At 40.6% G+C, this 24,932-nt stretch overlaps 1 protein-coding gene across 14 annotated transcripts in view; it reads right to left on the reverse strand.

The window, feature by feature from the left end:
- ARHGEF28 (Rho guanine nucleotide exchange factor 28) overlaps nucleotides 1–24,932 on the reverse strand; it is a 118,191-nt gene that overhangs the window by 18,243 nt on the left and 75,016 nt on the right. For 10 of the 14 annotated variants that reach the window (XM_069002243.1, XM_069002247.1, XM_069002245.1 and 7 more), the window contains 20 exons: nucleotides 24,502–24,625; nucleotides 23,013–23,145; nucleotides 22,588–22,643; nucleotides 21,043–21,094; nucleotides 20,350–20,497; nucleotides 20,124–20,245; nucleotides 19,097–19,237; nucleotides 18,375–18,625; nucleotides 17,347–17,469; nucleotides 16,838–16,955; nucleotides 15,699–15,953; nucleotides 14,723–14,799; nucleotides 13,873–14,051; nucleotides 13,116–13,207; nucleotides 12,062–12,244; nucleotides 9,373–9,504; nucleotides 8,686–8,771; nucleotides 5,281–5,319; nucleotides 5,144–5,191; nucleotides 2,897–3,376 (listed from right to left, as the gene is read on the reverse strand). In XM_069002243.1, coding sequence (XP_068858344.1) covers nucleotides 2,897–3,376; nucleotides 5,144–5,191; nucleotides 5,281–5,319; nucleotides 8,686–8,771; nucleotides 9,373–9,504; nucleotides 12,062–12,244; nucleotides 13,116–13,207; nucleotides 13,873–14,051; nucleotides 14,723–14,799; nucleotides 15,699–15,953; nucleotides 16,838–16,955; nucleotides 17,347–17,469; nucleotides 18,375–18,625; nucleotides 19,097–19,237; nucleotides 20,124–20,245; nucleotides 20,350–20,497; nucleotides 21,043–21,094; nucleotides 22,588–22,643; nucleotides 23,013–23,145; nucleotides 24,502–24,625 — 2,839 coding nt within the window. Of the gene's footprint in view, nucleotides 1–2,896; nucleotides 3,377–5,143; nucleotides 5,192–5,280; nucleotides 5,320–8,048; nucleotides 8,341–8,685; nucleotides 8,772–9,372; nucleotides 9,505–12,061; nucleotides 12,245–13,115; nucleotides 13,208–13,872; nucleotides 14,052–14,722; nucleotides 14,800–15,698; nucleotides 15,954–16,837; nucleotides 16,956–17,346; nucleotides 17,470–18,374; nucleotides 18,626–19,096; nucleotides 19,238–20,123; nucleotides 20,246–20,349; nucleotides 20,498–21,042; nucleotides 21,095–22,587; nucleotides 22,644–23,012; nucleotides 23,146–24,501; nucleotides 24,626–24,932 lie in introns of those variants that run through there. The other 4 variants (XM_069002242.1, XM_069002248.1, XM_069002250.1 and 1 more) reach the window with 4 other exon arrangements.

A 24,932-nucleotide genomic window follows, 5' to 3' on the forward strand; every position in this document is an offset into this window, starting at 1 on the left:
AGTAACAGATAACAAAGGACCGCTAACTGAGATGCACTGAGCTCTGCTGACTGCTTTCAGGGGGTTAATATTTTGCCTCATGGCTCTACAAGGTACCACTTCTGATACATAAATCTGCGTACTCTGCAATCCAAAAATAACACTGTACCTCACGTGGATAGGTAATCACAGAGAACAGGGCTGCAGCAGCCAAACTGGGGATGGCGAACAGCTTTAGCAAGAAAGCCATGGCTCCCAAGGGCTGAAAATGCAACTCCTGCAGACTCTTTGTCTGCAGGTGTTTATTAAGGCCAATCTTAAAATAAAAGTAGGAGTATTAGTGTAAGTTACTGCATTGTTTGGTCACACAAAACTATCTAGGTTCAGTGTAATACAAAAACACTGGGCTGGAAATACCGGCTGACTGACAATCATTCAGACAGTTCTGCTGCTGCAAGGAGCATTGGAAACATGGGAGAAAGACAATGTTAAGGCCTGGATGGAATCAACACCATGTAGTCTACTTGAAATAAAAATACAGCAGCCTTACAAATAAAACATTAGATTACAAAAACTACTACTCTCCGTCATTCAGCATTTAATTATTTTGCCTCCCTCTGTCTATGTGATCCTGGACATCCCTGTATCAGGCTATCATCCTTCAACTTCCCCTCCTCAAAAGATTTCACAAATCACATCCATTAAAGCTGATGAGAAACCTCAGTTTTGGTTTTATCATCCACTTCTTAAGCACTGCCAAACAAGCCAAAACCGTAGCACATGCTACACTAGTAAAAAGTGTGTTCATTGTTTGGGCTGGCAAGCATGTATGGGAAAGTCATGTTCAGACGGTGTTCACAAAAGCCAGGTGAAAAGGGGGAGGTCAGAGGCCAATCCTTTACCCCCTCATGCAGGCACAATCTTAGATGTCAAATGGTCTCTGCCTGTTATGGGTGAGTTGCCAGCTGAAAAACTATGGAGGTGATGGCTTGAAGAAAGGCTCTAGATTTTCTAGTGAAAACAAGAACCTGAGAGGAAAAAAGAGCTGTTTGGGTCAGTGAGCTTCCCATATGCGGAAAAGCCAGACAAAATGTTTTGATTTTCAGGTGCTTTATAGAACAGTAATGGAAATCAAGACCATACCCACCAAGCAGGGATTAGAGATGAGGACCCACCTGCCAGGTGAGCACCCAGACAGATGAGTTCAGAGCCAGACTGCATCCTCCACCCTCAATAAAAACGTAATTGCTTTTAGTACTAAACACTTAAGCAGCTTAAGAGCTACTTTAAATTGCCCCCCCAAATAATGGTCATCTCCGAGGACTTATACTGTCAGGGATGGAGCCACACACCAACCCCTTCCCCTAGGGGGCTACTTGTTTCAGGGAACAGGACAGCAGGGCCTGACATGTGGGGTTCACAAGAGCCTGATGTTTGCTGCTCCTGGAGGTGCTCCTTTTCCTCCCTGGAGATAGTGGTCCAGGAAAAAGGGCCGCAACCAAAAACATCACTAAGTGCTTTATATGCTTAAGCACTACAATAATTTAGTTTTCCTACAAGGTGCAGAGACACAATGTATCTTATAAACACAGTAGCAAAGCAGAATAAAACACAGATTCTCATATTTACAGTTTCTGTCTTCTCAGGTTAATAAACATCTGCCTAAGTTTGGGGTTTTTAGGGTATCCAGCTTAGAACCACAGAATGGCTGAGGTTGGAAAAGGCCTTTAGAAGACATCTGGTCTAGCCCCCTGCTCAAGCAGGGCCACATAGAGACAGTTGCCAAGGACCATGTAGCTTTTGAATATCTCCAATGACAGAGACTCCACAATTTCCCTGCACAGCCTGTGCCAGGGCTCCATCACCCTCACAAGAGAAAACAGTTTTCTGACGTTCAAAAGGAATCTTCTGTGTTTCTCTTTGTGCCCATTGCCTCTGGTTCTTTCACTGGGTGCCACTGGAAAGAACCTGTCTCCATCTGCTTTAGAACCTCCATTTAGGTATCTATATACATTAAAAGGAACCCCCATTAATAAGAACTCTTTCTTCTCCAGGCTGAACAGTCTCAGCCTTTCCTTACTGGAGTGATATCCCTGTCTCTCAAACAGGCACTTCACCAGACATCCATCCTCCTGTCTCTACCTCCTTTCCATAAGAAAGGCTTTATGCCTTTCTTGTTCTGGGGAGCCAGACTCCAGGTATGTCCAGAGCAGAGAGGAAGGATCCCCTCACTTGACCTACAAGCAGTACTTTGCCCAATGCAGCCCTGGAGACCATGTGCCACCTTCACAGAGGGGCACGTTTGCTCATGTTCAACACAGGACTCCCAGGTTCTTTTCACAGAATCGTAAAGGCTGGAAAAGATCTCCAAGGTTATTGAGTCCAACCTTGGACCCAACACACCACCATCACATCAACTAAATCATAGCACTAACTACCATGTGCAGTCACTTTTTGAACACTTCCGGGGATGGTTACTCCACCACTTCCCTAGGCAGCCTGTTCCAATGCCTGACCACCCTTTCAGCAAAATATTCTTCCCAAACCAAACCTTCCCTATCACAGCTCTAGGCCACTTCCTCTTGTCCTCTCATTAGCGGCCTGGGAAAAGAGGCTGACCCCCACCTTGCTACAACCTCCTTTCAGGTAGCTGTAGAGAGTCAAGCTGACTTCCAGTTGGTGATCCCCGGCATCTACCCATGCAAGGGGTTGCTCCTTCCCAGGGGCACGACTTTGCACTTTCCCTGGTTAAACTTAATGAGAGTAAAAGAAAATGCTTGGATATGCCTGAATCTCAGCTTCACACTGGCTCATTCATTACATTAAGAACCAACAAAACCCAGACGTCCTGGCCCATTCCTCAAGGAAGGTCTCTAGGAGTGCAGTAGGGATATGATTACAATGCGGAGCCACACACCTCATAGCCCCCTGTGGGTGAAAACAGGCTGTTTTGCTGACCATGCTTCCAGTGCCACAGGAGTTTCTTCTGCATTTTCACATTGTCTCTCTCTCTCTCCACCATTTTCTGGCCCTCTTGGAGCCTCTCCAGGCTCTGCTTGTACTCCTGCAGCTGCAGCGCCAGTCCCTGTCGGCTCTGCTCCAGCAGCTCCTCCTCACACTCGCACTGGCACTCCCGCTGCCCCAGCCGGCCCTCCCTCGCCTCCTGCTCCCGCTGCCGCTGGTCACATTCACGCAGCCACCGCTGCTGGTCCTGCTGAAACTGCTGCTTCAACTTGTGTATGTTGGCCAGTTCCACCCTTTGTTTTTCCAGATTCCGGTATTTTTCTTGTTCCAAAACGAGGTTTAGCCGAGAAGCCTGGCCTCGACTGGTCTTCTCATTCTCTTGTAGGAGTAACCTATGGAGCTCTTTGTGGCTGTCCTGGATAGCCAGTGCTGCCTAGACACCACAGCAAAATCAGACACAAATGTTTAAATATCAGCTTTAATCCATGTCTTTGTTTTTTACAGAGAATCATATAAAAATACTTCAGCTTTTTTTGGAGGTTATTCTTTAAGCAAATAGAGAAAATTCTGTGATCATGCCTTTACAATGAGGTATTTCTAAAATAAAACTCAATTCTTTTGAGCACTTTTAACAAGGCTTCTGGTTTACACTTAGTGTTATTATACATGTTTATGTTACAGCTGTGCATAGGCACTTCAATTACAGCTGGGGGTCCTGTTCTCTCAGAGGATGTAAAGACACATAGGAAAAATGATTTTTCATGGTTAAAGAGGGCAATAAGGCACTGGGAATGCTATACTCACCCAAGTATTCCTAACACAGCTGTGACCTATACAGATAAAACTGTACTGTTTCCAGCAGAGCTCACTCCGATTTTAAGGCTCTCCTTGCTAACCTGCAGCATTGCAGCCCAGCTAACATCAGTCCTACGGCCACTTGCCAATACAGCCATGCCACCAGGACTGTACCGCTACACGCACCTGACCAAGGTGTCAGTGCAAGCATAAACCTGCAGCTTAGTAATCATGTCAGGTTTGATGTTCCTATTTTACAGCTGAGAGCTCTATATTCCATCCTTCACAAAAGTGTTGTGACATTTGCATTAAAGATTGTGACATCCTCCAGTAACACAAAAACAAATAGCTGGGATTAAGAAGAAAGGAAAGCAAGAAAACCCTAGATCTGCTGAGGCACTTATTGCACCGCCTATGTTCAAGAGCTGACATGGGAACCTATTTCAGCAGACATTCCCAGAGAATTCACATAGCCCCACTACCCTGTGCTGTCCACCCCAGAAAGTTTTTAACTTCATGCAGTGTGCAATCCCCACTTTCCTTTGCTCTTCCTCCAGTATTGGGTCAGTTTCAGTGATCTGTAAACAGGACAAGATCCTCTCCTGGTTTCTCTGCAATTGACTGCCCATGGTCTGAACAATTAATGCATGATCCTAAACCTTACTTTACTGTCCCTATTTGTTATTCAATTACTCAAAAAAATTTGTCTGAATTATAGGATTTTTATTTTGCTTTTGCATTGCTTCAATACATTTAACTTCTAAGCCCAAGGTTTCCAGATTATTGTGATATATGCTAAAGTCAATAGGATCTAAAAATTAAGTATACTCAAATGAAACATTTTAAAATAGAATTATAAAACTGCAGCTAAATAAGAAAACTAAGACATTCAAACACAGCATAAAAGAGGCAAATGCTTCAGACTAAGGCCCTACAGAATATACAAGATAATTGAGATTCAAGCATCTAAAATGGACTGAGTTTGCTATCTGAGGTCCCTGGCAAAGTTACTGCTTACTACTAACCAAGAGAAAAGTCTAATCAAAATACTGAATTTTTTCTTTTTTTTTTTGGACTATAATTTCAGAAATCTGTATGTGGAATGACATCAGTTCAAGTAGAGCCATCAATTTACTTTCCTGCTACGTTTTTGGACTGTACAAACATCCTCTTTTGGGAGGATGGACTGATCTCCAAGCAAGTTAGTATTATTCAGCTCTTAAAAGAAATCTACCACTAGAATAAAAATACATTCTGTGACAACTTATGCAACAGTCAGTTGAGATCAGTATCTATTAATGTGATGTCTAAAAGTAGGGCAACATGAAAACAAATCTTTAAAAGTAAATTATTAGGACAAATTAATTACTCTATTAAGTTAGTAGTGAAGTAGTGAAGTAGTCACCTGCATGCTGTATAAGAGACGGGTTAAGTTCTGGATTGCTTGTACAATCTAGAAAATAAAAGAGAAGGATTTTCAAAGGTTTGACCACTGTTAACTAAATAGTTACTACATTCTGTCTGAGGTTTAGATTTACTCACCTCTGTCCCTGTAGATCCTGAAATATTCATACTTCCTCCCTAAAATAAACATATGTGAGCTTTAAAAAGTTGTTTTAAATTTTAAAATTGTATCATCTAGGTAATTTTTTTTTTAAAACTAGTGGGGACCTAAGGCTAGGAAATGTGTACTGAGTCAACCCTTTATGTGGGTATGTGAAAAAAGACACAAGCAACAATCGGTGAAGACTAATAATTCATCAACAATGGAGTTTCCGTGGAAATTACTAGAGACTCTAAGCACAACTGTACAAATAAAACTATTTCATCCAGAATTTTAATCCCTTTTGACTAACGCTACACAGAAAAGACATTTCCATTCATTCTTTGTTTACCTGACAGTTTTGAAATACAGTAACCAGACTTCTGTATATAAGCACAGTGGGTTTAGACTACTTACAGTGGGATGGAACAGCATGAGACTCTTCAAAAATAGAGATAATAATGTACTAAGAAACTAGCAAGAAGTCATGTTAGTGGATTACAACAAATGCCTTAGGTGCCCTGTGAGATGCTGTGTCCAGTACACTCTAGAAAACACACCAGCATGGTCACTACTGTCCTCTGCAGCAAGGCACAGCCACTTCATCCTGCTCCCTTTCCGTAAGAAGCTTTCTAAATTTATGGGGTGAAGCTACCCATAATCCCTTCAGCATGAAGAATAGCTCCTCTGAGAAAGATAAGATGAAATGGTGGGAACTGTGTCAAACGCAATCCCTTCTGAGCCTATGCTGAAAAGACTTCCTGTATTATTTTTCTCTTTTTTTTTTTTTTTCAGAGAAGCAGATGAGAGTTTGGGGAATATTTGTTTTCTCTCTGATTCTCCTAAGTTCTCTACTGAGTCTCATTTTCCACCACAGAGAGCAAAGCATCTGCTACATTTAGATGCAATGACTGAAAACGAAAATGAGAAAGACCAGTCCTCCAAACACAGCCCAACAGAGACACCCATGGGGGAAAGGGAATACCAGCTGCATCATTTCCTCCTCTATTCTTTGTCTCATTATCTCTCTGCCTCCATTCCCCTCCACCTGAGGATCTTCCTTTCCTCTTCCTCACTGTATCCACAAGCCATAGAAAAGCTCAGCTCTGCTGTGAGAAGCAGAGGATTTTGCATGATGTCTCTGTGCAGCACAAGGATGGACACAAGATAGCTCTGCTTTCCCTTAGCTGGATAGTGAGCAGCGGGTAAGATGGTGACCAGCAGGGCCAAGAGGGAGAGAAAGAAGGTGATGCTGGAAGGTGGAGGAAGAGTGTACAAAGGAGAGCCTGCACACTGAAAGAGTAGAGTTTCTTTCAGGTTTTTAAGCCCTTTTGAATTTAGAAAAGGATGTGCACAGGGGAAGGTTTATCTGGCATTGGTTTGACCACGGAGTTGCAAGTAGCCAGTCCCAGTGCCCACAGTCCCCTCACTGCAGCACCACTTGAGTGCTGGGAGATGAGGCTGCGGCAGGTTTAGCTGAGCTGGCACATGCCCTGCAAATCCAGCTAGGAGTGAAGCAGTAATTTCAGGTGTTTAATTGAAGGCCACCACCACCTCTCTGCCACTGTTCCCGATCACCTTGGTTCAGAGAGATGAGGCTGGTCACATCCCAGAGCAGGCTGAACCGCGCTTTGGACAACGCCCACAGAGATCCAATTACAAGGCAGGAGCAGGGGAGACAAGATGGTGATCTCACAGCTGCCCACTGGGGACCCCTCATGTTGCAGGGGCAATGCTCTCCCTTCCAGTGTCTAGTCAGCATCTAACCTCTGAGCTGGGAGCTTTTGCTCCCCCTGCCCAGGTCCTGTTTTCCCAAGCTACGTGGGCTGAGTCCAGAGCTGGTACTCCACAGCCCAGGGCTGCACAAAGCCCTTGCCTTGCCTCTTCTCTTTGCTCATTCTGCCACCTGCCGGTAAGTTTGATTCTGACATGGTATCAGAATTGATGTATGCCTTGCCCAAAAAATAGGCCATAAATAGTAGGATAATGACTTAGGGTGGAAGAGTTGGGTGCAGATCCCTCCAGCTTTATGAGCAGGCATAGCTTCAAAGTTAGAGGAAGTTGCCCAAGGCCTTCTTCGGTCAAATCCAGGAAACTCCCAAGGGTAGAGATCCCCACAACTTCTTTGGACAAACATTCCTCCTTGCTCATCCTTGAACTTTTCTTTTTCCTTGTATACACTCAGAATTTCCCTTGCTGCAACTTGTAATCTTGGATGCTCATCCTTTATCTTTGCATCTCTGAGAAAAGCCTGGCTTTATCTTCTGTATAACCACAGTGGCAAAATTTTCACATGGAGCTACTGGAACTTCTAATGGGCTATATCTGAGCCCCTCTACCCTCTCTAGGTTGTTCTATTTGTCTTCACCTAGCTTCCCTGCTCCCTCATTTGGACTTTTGTTTTCAACCTATTTCTTCACTCACATTCTTCCTCCTTCCTCCCTCTGTCAGCAGTCTGATGAGATGATATAGAGCTAAACATAAGGTGAGATTATAGAGAGATTAGTGTATTAGCAAGAGTATTCCCAATATAGAAAACAAACAAACCCAAGGTTTCAGGCACACAAGCCCTCTTTCAGACCTGATGCAAAGACAGTATGTTAATGCTAATTAACTCCTTTTCGAGGCAAAGGTTTCTTTCCATTTCAAGTTCTGTATCTTATCTTCTTGTATCTCCCCTTTAGTCCTTTTGTGATTCTTATTCTCCACCTAAGAACTACACTATTAGAGTTGACTTTATTTCCACACAGTAATTCACTTTGCTTACTCCAACACTCTTCCGCTACACAAAATTTGTCATTCCTAATTTTGTCCAGAAATGATTTTTGGTTCTGCTTTTCTCCCTGGATTTGCTTATCAGCTATAGGACTTTGCAAAATGGGCACTTCCTCTTCTATTCTCTAATTGCTCCATTTTTTAAAATTCAAAATTCTGAAGCAAGCTGGTGTAAAAACATCCATCCTATTTTATGTGCTTGTTCTCAGGACGAAGTTCTTCCAATGCACAAGTCTTCCTTGCATTAGCTGAGGACTCTGTCACTGCAGGAGACTTTCATCATCCTGTGAATAGGAGGAGGGAGTAGAGGAAATACTATTGTCAGCTCCACAGATATGCATCCATTGAATGATGACAGCAGAGAACCAGGCTCGTAAGTGGCCCATACAAGTGGTTTGAAAACACTGCCTGTTGTTACAACTCACTGACCCTAAGCCTTCCAGGAAAATTGTTCTGTGCTTGGATTGTTTAAGACTGCTTTTAAAAATTTTATTAATAATTGCAGTGACCTCTATTAAACTGAATTACCTGGATCTGAGTGAAATTCCCCGTAAAAATTTGGACAGTATGTACATGCACAGTGCCCACACTGCTATGTGCAGTGCAAGAAGAAAAACTGGTTACAATACCTTATCCTCAAGACTGGCACCTGCCACTTCCTCCTCAACACTGAGATTGATTTCTGGTGATTCTTCAATTTCTTTTCTTTCTGCATCTAACAAATAAAGCCCCAAGAAAATGCAAAAGAAAGGTCTCAAAGCATATCTTGACTAGAAAAACAAAGAGCATGCTTTTTTACAGCTACTTAGGAGAGTGAGAAAGTGATTTTTATTATTTGGAGTTACATAATGGATCCTAAGCTGGGGAAAAACAAATTTGGAAGCCAGGATGGCACAGGTGGCCCAATCCAGTTGTTCTACCTTAAAAATTAGCACTGTTTCACATATGAAAGTTTGGAAATAAGTGTAACCATAACAATAAAACTGCTCAGTAGCAGTGTTTTTTACACAACTGTATTTGCAATTTTGTTGTGAGAAATTAATGCTACCCTTTGCAGCTGAAATTATTGGAATCTCAATCCTGGTTTTCAAGCCTCCTGACAAAAAGGGAAATGGCCTATACTGCAAAATAGACTTGCTGTAGAGTTGAACAGCAATGACAAGAAAATGTACCTCCAACAAAGTTATATAACAATTTACACTACCTGAGCATTTGCCCAAAGACAACTTTTATTACATTATTTTCTATTGATTCTGTCCTAGACCACAGAGGCTTTCCAAAAAACTGAATATGTAAAAGCATCAAATTTTACTCACCACCAGCAACAGATTCCAAGATTTCATTGGCAGTGAATGTACGCTTCACAGTTAATTCGTCAGTACTTTCCTCCGGTGATCTGTCTGTTTCGCTCACTTGTGATGTTGTTACAGCGACATGGAGACTTTCAACTAAAGAGGAAAACATGCAGAATTACAGAGGCCCCTTAAATAGTTCCTTAGTGCATAAATCAATGACATAGAATTGATTGACCATGGAATAATTTAGCTTGTAAGGGACTTTAAGAGGTCACCTAGTCCTACACCCCACTCAAAGCTGGTCAATCTAAATTGTGTTGATCAGAGCTTTGAACACGCAAGCCTTTAACACCTCCAAAGATGGAAACTTCAAAGTCTTCCTGAGCAATCTGTTCCAGTGTTTTAACATTCTCATGGCATATAATTTTTCATTTCAGTTAATTGGCATTTTCTATGTTTCACCACAAGACCATTGTCTCACGTCCATGTGTCCTTTTATCGTCATATGCCTCTGCAAAAAATCTGGCTTCTCTATATCCTCCCATTAAGCAGTTGCGGACAGTAATGAGATCCCACCAAGTCAACTACCTCAGCTTCTCTTCAGATGTCATGTACTCCAGCCTTCTAATCATCGTGGTACCTTTCACTGGATTTGCTCTACTTTGTCAATGTGTCTCTTCTCCAGGGAAGTGCAGTATTGGTCATGGCACTCCAGACAGGACTCACAAGAGGTAAATAGAGGAAGAATCACCTCCCTCAACTTGCTGGCAACTCTCCTCCTACTGCAGCAGCCTAGAAAGAAGTTGGCCATCTTTGCCACAAGGGCAACTGCTGCCTCATGGTCAACCTGCTATCAAGTAGGACTCCCAGGTCCACTTCCACAAAGGTATTTTCTATCTAATTAGCGTCCAGCCTGTACCAACACACAGGATTACATCACCTGAGATGCAGGACTTTGCATTTGTGTTTGTCAAATGTCTAGGTGCTCCTCTTAGCCCATTTTCCCAACCTGTAGAAGTCTCTCCAGCTCACTGAACACTCCACCTCATTCAATGACAGTCATGAATTTGCCAAGAGTGTATTCAATTCAAGGTTAACTGCATTAATAAATATGTTGAGCACTACTGGTCTCAAGATACGTCCCTAAGGGAATCCCCTAATAACATGATACCAACTGGACATCGTAGGACTGACCCCTTCAGCCCAGCAGTCCAGCCTGTCTTGCATCCAGTTAAGCAGTTTACATCAGTTCTGATGTAAGGATACTACAGCCAGTGCAAACAGTGTTGAAGGTCTGAGAGATGTCCAGGTAGCCAACATGCACTCTTTTCTCACCTTGAAACCTGTCAGGTTAGTCACACACTACTTGCTGTAATTAATCCATGACAGCTGTTCCAAATTTTCTTTCTGTCTTTCAGGTTCTTGGAAATGCCTTCTAGGAGGATGATCTCAGAGATACTGGTGAGACTGACTATTTTTTAGTTCTCTATATATTCCCTCTTGAAGGGGAGTGTGAGGTTTGCTTTCTTCAAGTCATCAGGAACCTCTCCTGATCACTGTGACCTTTCAAAGCTGACAGAAAACAGCCTCACAGTGACATTGGCCAGCTCCCTGAGCAGCACTGGATTTATCCCATCTCATCTCATGGATTCGTGTGTATCTAATCTGCTTAAGCACTCTGTAATTCTATCCCTCTCTACAACAAGCAATGCTTTATTCCTATAGAGTCTGCTATTAGCTCAGGGACCTAGTATTTCCATCCTGGATAATGATCCCCACAAATGTCTACAGTGTAAGTAACTGTAAGCTTCCACAGAGTATTGTAGAGTCCTGAAATCCAAGACATCATCATCATCAAAAACAGCATGAGAGAAAGTGAAAAATAAAGAACAGAATAAAGGTGTGTAATAAGTATAGGCTGCCATTTTAACTATTTTCTGTTTCATCACTGACTTATAGTACCCTACACAAGTTAAATCAATTTTATCAATAAAACACTCTTTGACTTATTTATGACGATGAATACCAAGCTCCACTGCTTTATAGGTTGAAATGTTAGTAGCACACAGTTCTCAGTTTAGGTGATGCTAGAATCCGGACTCAGTTTACCAGGACTCTTTTCAGCTGAGTTTAGCACAAGTTTAGCTGAAGTTCCAGCTAGGCAAGCTATCTACAAATACCATTCCCTTCCTTCCTTCACAGGACAGCACTGTAGATGGTGCAACTACCTATCAACTCCCTGTTAGATAGCAGGCAGAGAAAAAAGGGCTCCTAGAGCAATTGTGGAGGTGTTTCTTGGTAGAAATTTGATTTGCTCTGTATATGATCATACAGGATTCTAATCTGACATCAAAATCAGCCAAGGTAGGTGAAGGTCAGGGACCAGGCGCAATATCATACTGCAACTCTTGATGTGCTTCACAGAGCTGTACTGCAAGAACAGCTAACAACCTAACACCACACTCCTGCCTGTATACATTTGATGCTATGCCCTAAACATATCCTTTATTTTCCAGTCTGGCAGGTACCGTCTCCTGTATCTGACAAGAATAAACTTGACAGATTTCTCTTCTACACCCTTTGGCAATTTTTGACACTGCCAATTCTTGAGACTCAACAGAATTGTAACACAAGGCAAAATGGCTGCACTTTGTTACCTTTGTTACCTTTGTACCTTTGCCACCAATCTGCTCTTCCCATGCAAACTCACCTTCCCTGAGTGCTGCTGCCAGCAGTGAGGCAGCCTGTGGAGTTTCTCCAGAATCGTGTTTGATAAGTAGGTGAGGTTCTACATGGACATCATCAAACCCACACATATCTCCCAGTTCTGCATAGATACGCAACTTTTCTTCTAAATGACTGCAGATTTGCTGGTCTTGGTTACTCAGTGATTCTGCAACCAAAATTGAACAGTGTAAAATTGAAAACTGTATTAGAATTTTTTATCCTGCAGGGAAAGCATGTTGCCCATTCACATTTCTAATCTTTATGCCACATAGAAAGTGCTAATTCAAGTTATGCTTCTTTTAAGTGACCAGGAGCCAAATTCATCCAAGTTCATCCCATAGTCTGTCCAAACGAAAGCTAACACACACCCAAAGCCCTAGCCTGATAAGGTGGCCTTGGCTGCCCTCTCTGGCCCTCATTACTCCTGTCGCACTCACAGTGACAAGTCAGTGCTTCTAGAAAAGCACTTGGCTCATGTGTGCTAATTCAGGGCCTCAACATCAAAGGAACACCTACTTTGCGCAGAGGATGCCCTTCCCTGTGGCTCTCAATAGGACAGACATTGCTGCGATTTCTCTCCTCAAAGCAGTATAAAGATGTGGGAGTTAGGTGTAGGGGCACCAAGGAAGTAGAATTTATGCTATTAGCTGTATTTTCAGATAAAAATAATAGCAGCAAAGGACAAAGTGCCATAAACAAGCACAAAGCCACACAACTGTAAAGATTCAAGGTATTTTCACAAACTCAGAACTACCTGGTCCTGATGCTAATCTGTGAAATTCAGTGTTTGTTTTGAAATACCCTTTTTTTTTTTCTTTTTTGCTTATGGCAATGTAGCAAAAACATTAAAGTGTTTGGAAAACACATGCTTCTCTTTTGATACACTCACATTATACCATCAGACCACCCCATCTGTCTCTGCTGTGACTCTGCCTGTTGAGCAACTCTGAACCCTCCAGCCAACACGGGTACATGATGAATTCATCCTGAACTCTGAGGATGCCAGAGCTCTCAGAGCAACAGGAAAGGTACCACACCTTGATATTTCTGAATTCTGTATGCCTTGGCCTCGGCAATACGTCTGTCCTCATCAGACTCACTCACTTTTACTTCTTCTTCCTCTGGACAACTTCAAAGATGAAAGACAAAGGTGGATAAAGCAAAACTGCACATCATCTGTTCATCTTCAATACAATTATTATGTTCACAGTAAACAGAACACAACACCAGCACCTTTTGCAATAATCCAGAAGCATGCCATTTGTCTGCCACTTTAAGAGGCAGGAACTGGACAAAAAGTAGACTGAAGGGCTTGTTTTTACTGTGGTAAGGCTGCACTGTGCAGAGAGAGAGTGGCTGGCACACACACAGGTTTGCTGTCCTAAGGATAAGCTTGGGCCTCATCAGAAGCAATGTTTTCCCCACCATTCTTAATGAGCTAATGCCAAGATAACAGGCATGATTTGTGATTTCCTCCAAATGGTTGTATGGGACACCTGCAGGACTCTCTAAGACAGCCAGTGCCAAAGGCAAAGGTGAGGGAAGGCTGTCACAATGGTGGTAAGGAAGTTTAATGAGGAGCAGAAAGGGTATGCTGATTCAGTGGGAAACCAGGAGGAATATGGGAAGTGTGGCAGGAGCGATTGAAGAGGTTTTGGCACCTTGAGCTCAGAGAAAACCCAAATTCACAGATGGACCCAGTGCAATGCAGAATAAAGAGCATGCTGCCATGAATATCCAACCAACTTCTCTGCTTTGGACTGCTAGCATGAAAACCAAACTCCTTCTCCCTACCTTTCCACTGCCTCTTGAATATGCCTCATCCAATTGTTACGTTCTTCTTTGGAACTGGTATGAACCTCATACATCTCAGGCCCTGCAGACGAAGCACTGATCAGGAACATCCCCCTTTCTTCGTTGGCTACTTCTCTTACTATGAGCCTCTGAAGGGAGATTACAGAAGGTTTCTGGTCCTGGAGGAAACAGTCAAAGCACATACATAATAAATTACTTTCTTATAAAACACCACACTCTAGGAAGAACATAATTTTTCAATTCATTGGACTAACTCTAGTCCTGGTATAGTCAGGCTACTGAAAGTTTTGAGTAATCAGACATCTTTTTAAACTGTTCTTTAAAATACATTATACAGTTAACAAACAAACTAAGCACTAGATATGTGCTACAAAGAAAATCTCAGAGGCTCAATCATACTGAGACACAATATTCATATAACATTCATATTTATACAGCTTGAGAACTTCTTTCCATGACCTTTCATATCTTTTATGTGTGTTTACTGCCGTATTTTCAGTAACAATTATTCTTTTGTTTGTTTTACCAAAAACTAAAATTTATATTAGATAACTGAAAGAGCCTGCATTACTTCCCACCTTCACAATCATGTAAGGTACAATACTAAAGATATAATTCTGTTATTTTTATCCTTCTTCATAAAAAAAAAAAATATTTTTGGAAACAAACATAATTTTCTATATACTGACATATTACAGTTCTGAACACAATACCAGTATTTCAGAAAAAAAAAAGTTATGTGGGAATGACCCAGATAAGGACCTAATTTCTGAGAAATATACAAATAAATGAGCAATGTATGTGTTCAAATATCTGATAATATACTCACAACAGCTGCAAAGATGTATTTTTGATCCTTTTCTTGTAAGAACAGTAGTACATCAGTTAGAAGCAGAGCTAAGGTGTCTTAAAATGAGAAAAGGAAAATAATGGCTTTCAATTAAAATTAGTACAATCAGTGTTAAATTCTTATTTTATCTTTATAAAGGGAGAAGTCCTGATGAAGAAATATAGAATCCTACAGGAAACTAAACAGGAAATATCTGAATTAGCCCACAGTCTGCATGAAGCACTTGCTCATCCCTGCTTTGTATCTCCCAGGAAAGAGCACCATGCTGGAGCACTGGCCCAGGGAAAGAACAAATCCTTGCACCAATGGCAGTACAGCTTCCCTAAGCCATTCACCTGGCAAAGACTACCTCACATAAACCTTGCTTTGCCTGTGCTGTAACATACACTCACAGCACCGTAGTACACTGGTAAAAGCATTTGTAGAATAATGATGAACAGTCAGCTTTATAAAGTTGTACACCAAATACTAGTGTGCCCCAAAATACCCCAACCCCTAACATGTGATTAACACCAAAAATCAAATTCTGAGCTTGCATGTAAAAACTGTAGTCCAGCCAAATGTGGCTTTAGAATTTCTTTTCTACTATGGATGTCTCATTACCACTGAATTTTTTAGTAAATTATTTTCAATATCAAATACTGGAAACAATAAAAATGTACAAGTCAAAACACTGTATTATGAAATGAAATTGAAAAAAAGAAAACTAGGAGGGGACTGGAAGAAGAAATACAGATGACATTGTATATGAACTTGTGTTCTTATGCAGATTACTCACAAACCATGGCAGCTTCTGGAACTGATCTTCCAGCAATTAGTGGGATATTCACAATACCATTACCCCAGACATTCCTATTTGCAATATAGCACAATGAAGTATTTTCCTTCTTTAACCAGTCTTCGAATGTTATTTGCAAATAAAGAGATAAAGGACTTTACTGTTCAGATGAAATACCTTTGAACCGACCAGTTGCTGTCTTCCAATACACTAAACCTTCGTGAAGAAGTATCCTCTCTTTCCTCATCAAGTCTTGCTTCCTAAAAACATGGCCATTTTTCAGCTTTGTATATGTTTTGTTTTCAGTTCTACAGAGAATTTCCAACAGCTTTTGCTTTTTTTCATACTCATTCACTTTCAAATCTACTGCTGCAATTATATCCTTAATTAGACGAAGGGCTTTGCATAGGTCTTTTTGTTCTTCTGTTCCTTCTGTATGAAACAAAAACAAACAACATGATACTAGTCAGCATGTTCAAGAGAAGATATAATTCCTTATTTTCTGGAAACAACCAGCATGATCCAAAGCTTAAATTGATACATTTGTTATTGTAAGTTGAACCTGGCAACCATCTGACTAGAATTATTAAAGGTATATATACCTTTGTTTGACTCACCTATTAAAAGATGACCTGTACCTCAGATTCGTTCGTTAGCCAAAACAACATGTTGAATAGTTTCTGACAAATTTATGAGGTGTAAGCACTTTAAAAAAAATCAGCAGCTAAGTAAATCATATGGTATATTACTTTTCTGGCTAAGTAAAAAACCCTTGAAACAGAATTGCAAGTACAAAGGATTTGCATTGGTACATGCAACTTCCTACAATGCTCATTTACTGCCCATGTGGGGGGCAATATCTGTAAGTTAATAGTATTTGTAAAATGTTCTACTAAGTTCCAGAGGTCATTCAAGCTTTGTCTGAAAAAACAGAGAGTAATTTATGAAATGTCTGCCTAGTCCTACTTAGAAAAGAGTCCTCCAGAATTAATTCCAAAGGTACAGACGTGTATCTGAGCTAGTTCACATCCTCTAGTCAAGGTCTTTTCCTAAAACAAGTATGCTCATCTGGACTTCTATGGCTTACCTGGCTGGAATATCAGAAATCTTCACAGCCCAGCCTTGACAAGGCCCATACAGACCAGACAACCCTGTTTAGGTGACATTTGCCTGAGCAGTAGTTATTTATGTTGCTCTGGTTCTATCTCAACAGAGCAGTGAATTTAATCTTTTGTGATATTGTAGCTGTGCAAATTCCTTACGTTAGAAATGTGCTAGGATTTCAGAAGTGAAGCAACACTTCAGCTTTTGTTCACCTTTTGAGTATTGCAGTATCCTTTCAACCAGAACAGGGTATTTGGTGATCCGCTGGGTGACGAGTAAAATGCACTCAGGGATTCCTCGGCGTCGTGCCAACATGTTACTATTTCTCAGCTGCACAGATACAAATATATACCTTAAGTTGTAAATGCATATTAAACCACAAATTGACTAATAAGAAATATGATCTAAAAGCATTAGAATAAGTTAAAACAAATGTTGGTAATCTGAACCATCCCCAAGGAACAGTTGCTGTGCTGAGGGATGAGGCGTACTATAACAGGAACATGTGTGTAATACACACTGGATGCCAAAGCATTCTAAACTTTGAAAGAAAACTGTGATTTATCAGCTCACTAGTTAAGGAGGGAAAAACTCTTGCCATTTTTATTAGCAATTAAAAGTGAGTTACTGAATATAATTCCAATCCTAAATCTAAGTAGAAGCTTTGTACCTTTTTCCTGAGCGTTTTGTCAATAGTGCTCATGATTCCACATTAACTTACTTTAATAAAATTCTGGAACTTCTTGTTTTGTTGCAGCTCCTTGAAGAGATTAACAGCTTCTTTCTGATGGCTACAAAACTCTCCATATATTTTCTCCATTTTAGTTGCATTTTCCTCTGAAAACTGAAGAAAGTAATAAGTGAATTGTGCGCAACCATTATATCATATACAGGAAATTGTATACCTTTAACTAATGGATTTTGTACCAATAGGGAACTGGTTTATCAAGCTCTCTGGATTTCACAAACAGGGCCCACCACAACAGAATGAAAATAGGCTAGATGTTTTTAGGAGCAAGAAGAAGAAAGTAGGCTGGAGAGAGAGCAAGCAACCTCCACCGTAGTCTTGCTGGTAACAGCTAGAACATTTTAACGTTTCCTTCACCTCTTTTCAAACACAACCCTCTGAGGTTCATTTATTTCGGTCTGATCTCCACACTGCTCCTAGACAAGGTAACAGCTCAGCTCTTTATGTCAGTGGAGTGAAACCAAACCAAAAAGATGAAAAGTTACATCTCCCTTTCACAAGGAACTGAAGTGTGAATGCCAAGCTATCAGTTAGCTGTTCTTCAGCCACGGGAAACACCTTGTGATCAACCCTTCCCTAGGGAGCAGTATCCTGAGATGTAACATGCCAGACCACTACAAGAAATTAATGGGTAGTTTCTTTTCCATTACCAGTCAGATCTTCACATCCCTGCTCAGCTGTTAAAAATGTGAATCCATTGCTTCCATTTTTTGCAGTCCATAGTATGACAGCAGCCTTCTACTGTAAACAGGACCAAGTTCATCACTTTCCTTGTCACTCATACCACATAGGGAGAAGTCCACCCCAAGTTCATCACAGTCACCTGACAATAATTATTTGTTTTCACATTGGTATTTCATCCTGAAATAGTCAGGGGATGACAGGTTTTGAATCTTTTTGAGGCAACCATAACTTCTTGCCCACAGAAGTTTTGGAGTAAAAAAATTGTTTAAATTGGGAACCCTGAGCACTTAAAGGATTAAAAGAGCTGATGCCTCTACCTGCTGCACAAGGATGTCTCCAATTCTGTTGATGACAAAATTACGCTCGCTCCCTGCCTCACATGATTCCTGCCGTCTGTCCTTCATTCTGCAGAAGAATTGCCTGTGTATCTCCAGTAGCTCATCTAAGCAGGGGAATATTCTGTCCACCATGCTGTGGTCAAGCTGCAGTTCTTCCTTCATCCCTTTCCGGAATATTTCAGACATAATGAACAGGGTATGGATGTGATGTACTTCTGTTTGCATCAACTCTGTGGTATAAAAGAAAAGAGCACAGTGTAGTAATCCCCTGAATATTCTGCACACTTTTTAAGATAGAGTTCAGTCTATCAAATGCACAGTCATAGCTCCTTTTTCTGTGTGAGCCTCAAACCTAATAGATTATGTCAGTAGGAAGACTTAATTTATCTGGCTCTGACACAATTCTCTCTGTATGCACTGAACAAGCTATGGTTGTAACTGCTTTAGCTTTTGAGGGGATTGGATGAGGTCACTTCCAATTTCAACCATTTTGTGAACAGGCTGGGCATGTCTCTGGTAGCCACTACTATGCATTTCTTTAGTTCTAGGACACATTGTAATTTGTGATAAAAATGTTCTTTGAACTTTCCTATTGTTTTAAGTTGAAGCATTTGTTCTTCTGGACATAAACCATGTAGGTTCCCTCTCTATTTGATACACCAAATTGCTTTCAAACCTACACAAATCTTTGAAATACTGACCAAATATGACATCCTGCCGCTTGACAACATCCTTTTCTTGCTTGCTACAGAACATCGGATCCACGACAAGACTCCAGGACTCTGCCTCAAATTCTTCTGCATCTGTGCAGAGATCAGTCCACTGAGACAAATCCACATCATCTATGACAAAATTTATATTTCTTTAACACCACACATGTAAAGAGTAAGGGAATTCCCTTGGCACATGCAGATCTATTCATATAGAAAGGGGAACACATCACAGAGATAACTATAGGTGAGACTTCTGCAAACACTGGCACTGGCTTTACTGCAGTGAAGTTTGTCAGATGTCAATATCATTACCAAAGTGTTGAATTTTTTTTGTGACAGAAGGGGAGACGAATAAAAAAAAAAACAACACTCTTCTTTCCTCAGATTAAATCCTTTTTATAACTCTTTGCTTGAAGAAACTTTTTAAAATTTAAAAATAAAATTCAACATTTCCAACAGCAGATGTCCAGTGAGTGGTATTTGCACCATTCTATGTGAGTGAATGCCCTTCAGCTTTCAAATTCAGTCTCCCACCTAGCTACAGATAAAACCTGTCTCTATTTGCTTCACAAGGCTATGTAGCTATCATAGGAGCACAGCTCACCAGTAGGAGGTAAGAATTTGGGGCTACTGAGGAAATACAAGTGTTGCAGGTTTACAGTTTGCAATGGACACTGTCAACAGAGTCGACTGGATGAGTGCAAAAGAAAAGTGTATTACTGTTCTGTTTCTGCAAGGATGCCCAGTACATTTATCCCCGTTACTTTAAAATGGTAACAACATACTAAAATATTCCAGAAGTTATAAAATAGTTAGTTATGAGGAAGAAAGGAAAAGTTCTCTTTTAAGACTAATGTGTTTGATTTCATCATTTTAATGAGGGACACAACTGTAACTATCAAAAACAGTTCCTCTTTTAGAAGATGAAATGTCTTCCTAAATGAGGTAAGGAGTTTTTCTGGTTTTCACTTTCCAATATCAGCTATAAGATGCAACATCTGTGCAATATTCTCACCTTCCATTACAAAAGCATCCATTGAAGAAAAGGTCCCTAATGCTTGTAACATCTCTTCAGACTGTGACTTGGACCTCCAGGGGCTAGTCTCAGAGTCTTGTTCAGAAAATTGTGTAGCTCTTCTACAGCAGAAATAAAAAAATCCCACATTTATTTCCTGGTTTCAATTTTCCTAGAAATGCTGAAGGATGTATTTAGCATAGTCCATTGGCAACTGCCCTTCTACCTTTCCAAACTGGCACTGGGGACACTTTTAGACAAGAAGTACAGCTGTTGTGAGGCTTCCCTCTTTCCAGGAGACAGTCCAATAGGCACAGAGGAAGAAGGATGCACTGCGGATAGCACCATCTGTGAAATGTCTCCAGGCAGGGCATCTGTGAGGCAAAGCACAACACAGAATTTTGACAAACAATGAATCTGTCATTATTTGACAGAGTATGTCATCAACAGCACCCTTATACTGAGAAATGCTATCTGGTGCTCATATTGACCTACACCAGGCATCAAGAATGTCCACTTGCCAAGGTGCATGACCACAATACTCTCTCACAGAATATAAAAATAAGCCTGTAGGCAATAGCACCCACTGTGGATATAATTTGATAAGAAAATAATCTCAAATCATACATGCTCTACAGGTGTGCAAATACTTGTGCACAAGGTAAACTACATAGACAGAACTACTTTTTATTTTTGTTTTAACTGAAAATACAGTAAATTCACACACATTTTAGTAGAGGATGAGTTAACAGTGATCTCTCAAAAAAAATTCCATTCATATTAGAGACACACACCCTTTCTTACAAGTACTGAAATGAAAATTAAAAACAGATAAATGATGCAGGAAATTTCATGCTATCAGTCCCATGATTTTTAAGCAAGGCCTACCTTAGAAATGCTAGGTTTACACCTAACTTACTTGTTACACCAACTTGGGGCTTGTTTTTATTATGGTATCTCTCCTGGGATTTCTGAAAACAGAAGAATTTTTTGAAATCACATAGCTGATAATATACTTAACAGTCAAGTCAGTAACTCCTTTACATATACCATCACACAAAGGGCTACAAGAAAGTGGTCCTAAATTGTGGTACTAATTTCTTCCAGTAACTGATTTTATTAGTTATTGGTAGATAACTATTCAAAGTAGAAAATTATTTGTACTACGATACAAAATTATTTATTCTAAGCAGATTGTGTTAAAACATTCTACTTTCTCTATATGGGTATTGCCTGCAAAGACTGCAAGGAAAGTGCACATTCAGGGTTTTATACTCAAATAAGATCAAAGCATTTGTGGCAGGGCACTATCTGAGGAAGCATGGGTACCAGAGGCAGAACCGCTCCCCCTTCCAAAGTGGACTTTTGCAAAATCTGTAGCAAAAGCCTGCTGTGCTTGGGCATATACTTCACTGCAGGTGGGTGAGTGAACACGTCCTGCACCGCATTCTTGCTGAAATGAGTTGGAGGTGGTGGGAGCTCTTGCCTCCTCTTGCAAATAACCCACCATCCCCAGGAACCAAAGCTGCCAGTTCAGCTGTCTTAACGCATTAAAGTTGCCCAGAAATTAGTGCGAGACTATGACATGAAAATTATAAACAAAATTAAACCTACTTGATTTACATACAGTTTAAGGCTTGTTTATGCTGAAGAATCAGTCTAGAAACATGGTGTCCTTGCAAGCCACCATGATGCAAAACCCAGCTACACCAGAAAGACACACTCCACTGATTTGAAAAATGACCTGCATCACTATCACTGCGGCACATTTCTCTTCAAGTGTCATTTTATTTCCTGAGGGCAGTAGCCTTACACATCTGTTTTTCAAGATTATGTCTTTTTTATTATAACCTCACCATACATGCATTCCTTGTTAAGAGTTAAGGTAGTATCCATCAGCTCTAGTGCTGGTTTTGCCCTGTTCAGAAGCAGCTTAACACTGGGAGTAACTGCCTAGGCAGGCAGGTGCGGAGTCCCCTCCTCCAGAGAATTTCCAGAACGGATGAAACAAACACCTGCCCAAATTGTTACCTGGAAGTGAGCCTGCCCAAGGGTGAGGAGGTGGAAGAGGTCACCTGCCAGAGTGCCTTCCATCTCTACTTTCCATTATTCCAAACTATGGAATCCCCCCTTGTACACAAGGATTCTCTTTGTGGTTTTGAGGAGCCCTTCTTTTCAACCTGTTTTGCAACCCTCCAGGCACATCATTTCACAATCTGAGCTTGAAAGTCTTCAAAAACCTAAATACTTCCTGAAACCCATTTTTGACCCCCTACTAAAAATTGTTATTCGAGCACAGTGTTTGCTCCTTTGATCACATTAGCCATTCTGACACCCTTGCAGCCCTTTGCATACAGACACTGGGTCCAGGCAGTCTGCATGTATTTTCTTTTTTCTTTCATCATGTTTCCATTTTTCCCTTGGAAAGCAAGTATGCTCCAGTAAGATCAGTGTACGAGGTTACCTTGGTGCACACAGGAGCGCACTCCTTGCAGCTTTTATGCACAATCACACTGCAATCTGAAAGAGAAGGTACGTTTCAAAGCCTGGTACCAAACAGGGTCCCCAGTCTGCAGAAAATGTACTCTGAGGCTTCAGTTTTTCCCTTTTTCAGGTTTACTTACTAAAGTAATCCTAAGGATTCTTTGATGTACAGATCCAGGCTAGAAAGAAGCTTCTGCCTAATGTGCTAGGGCTAGGAGATTGACAAGGTGCCTTCTGAATTTGTTACCTGCTGTCCTTCCTTGCTCTCCCTTGTCAACCTGAGCTCATTACATAAAGCAGGTACATCCAAATGTAGACAAGGTTTCAAACAACACACTGAACGAGGATGTCAGACCAGCATTCAGAGAACTGTAAATTCACATGTAAAAGCCAGTAGCTACTTACGAGAGCACTGCAGTGACTCCTTTCCTAGGAGAGCCTTTTCACAGACTGTACATGGGATAACTCCTGGGAAAGAACCATTTGAAAAGCTGTGCCTGGTTGCTTTCTCCTTATCTTTGGTATCTTTATTTTTTGTCTTCATCCCCAAAAACAGAGGCAGGAAAATAAATAAATAAGAAAATAAGATCAAGTAATTCAATCTTAAAAGCAATAAAATATTCCTTTATAAACCCAGATTACTCTAGAATATTTATTCCCTGTCCTGGAAGACCAGCAACAGCATACTGTACTCTTATACCCAATGTTGATGAAGCCCTAAAATTATATAGGCATTGCTTTTACTGGCTGCTAGGCCTGGAAGCATTCTCAAGGAAGACTGGCAGAAATACATTTAGAAATCTACAAAAAGGGGAGGTACATGAAATAAAATTTAAGAAGTTGTTGATTCACTGCACACATGGGTATCAATGCCTACATCCCCTACATGTATACAGTTCATGCCTCTGCAGATAAAGGAGCAGTTATGCAAATTTAGACAAGCAGTCTTTAGGTCTTAGAAGACACTAGAAACAACCTGTTTTTAATGAGTGGTTAAAAAATTTAATAAATTCTGTCTGTTTTTACAGTACCCTTGCTGGCATAACTATACACATAGCATACTTGTAGTTACTGACTGTTATACCTTAGGAGAACCCACAGACACAGGCTGCACAACCAGACATACATGTTCACAGCCAATTTTGACACTCTTGAAGATACCACCTCAGACAAACACCTTGACATCCACGTACATTAGAATGTCCTGGGGCACAGAAGGGCACACCAGGGAGTCTGCAAAACTGCCACAAGGCCAGCCAGAAAGAGCTTGTAGGCCAAGCCTTTCTTTCAAACTGCTAATTGATGCCATTAATCTAAAATTAAGATGTCCTAGAATTAAATTACCATGTTGTAATCTACCTTCCACAGTAGGCCTGTTTGACCATGCAGGCCTCAAATCTCCAACTCTTTAAGCAATGCTTACTTAGGCAAGAAGTCCCCTTAACTTCAAATAAGGCAAATTCAGCTAACTACACCCTAATGTAGAAGCTTACACACTCAATTACTTTTTGAGAGCAATTCCAAGAAGAGGTCCATATCTCTTAATTTGATTTAACAAAGAAAATTATTTCTTAAATGCAATTAATACATTTAAATGTTCGCTAAATCACCAAACAGGAGTACTAATGACATCAAAAATAGCAAAGAAAATACTTAATATTGTTCAGCTAAGGCTGTTGTTTAAAAGGAAGGCTAGTTTTTAATACAAAGGCCATTTCAGGGTATCCTGCATATGTTTTAATTTCTTTTTTTCAGTGAAAATAGTTTTCCTTAGACTTTTATGGTTTTGTAATAAAAAATTTATTTTTACATAAAAATTTAGCTTCCATATATAATTAATTTAATTACAGTGACATAATCATGCATAATAAAATAGACATAAATCCCAACTTACCTTGCATTTATTCCGTGTGCTAGTCATTCTGTTCATCAGAAAGCTGAAAGTCCGACTCACTTTATATTTTTCAGACTCATTTTTTGAGGGTACAACATCTTTATTCCATTCCTCTTCCTGAATCCTAAATAGAGACCAGTAAAAAATGTTCCTCATTCCAGTGGCAACAGTCCTTTGATTAAGATATAGCAGAATCTGAACAGTGCTTGTTTCACCTAACATTTACAATGTCATGCTCTGCTGTGGGTATAACACATCACAAAAAAGATTGCTATCCCTCTATAAAAAGATGTAACACTTGCCAATGAGCGCTCTGCATGTGCGATGTGTAACAAGCTTGCCTACATTACAGTCGGTATCAAAAGCTCCCGTGCTTTTACTGCAGTGGTTTGGACATTCCTGCAGTGGACAGGAGCCCCAGCAGCAGACAG

The sequence above is a fragment of the Aphelocoma coerulescens genome (assembly GCF_041296385.1).
Source record: "Aphelocoma coerulescens isolate FSJ_1873_10779 chromosome Z unlocalized genomic scaffold, UR_Acoe_1.0 ChrZ, whole genome shotgun sequence".
NCBI lineage: Eukaryota > Metazoa > Chordata > Aves > Passeriformes > Corvidae > Aphelocoma > Aphelocoma coerulescens.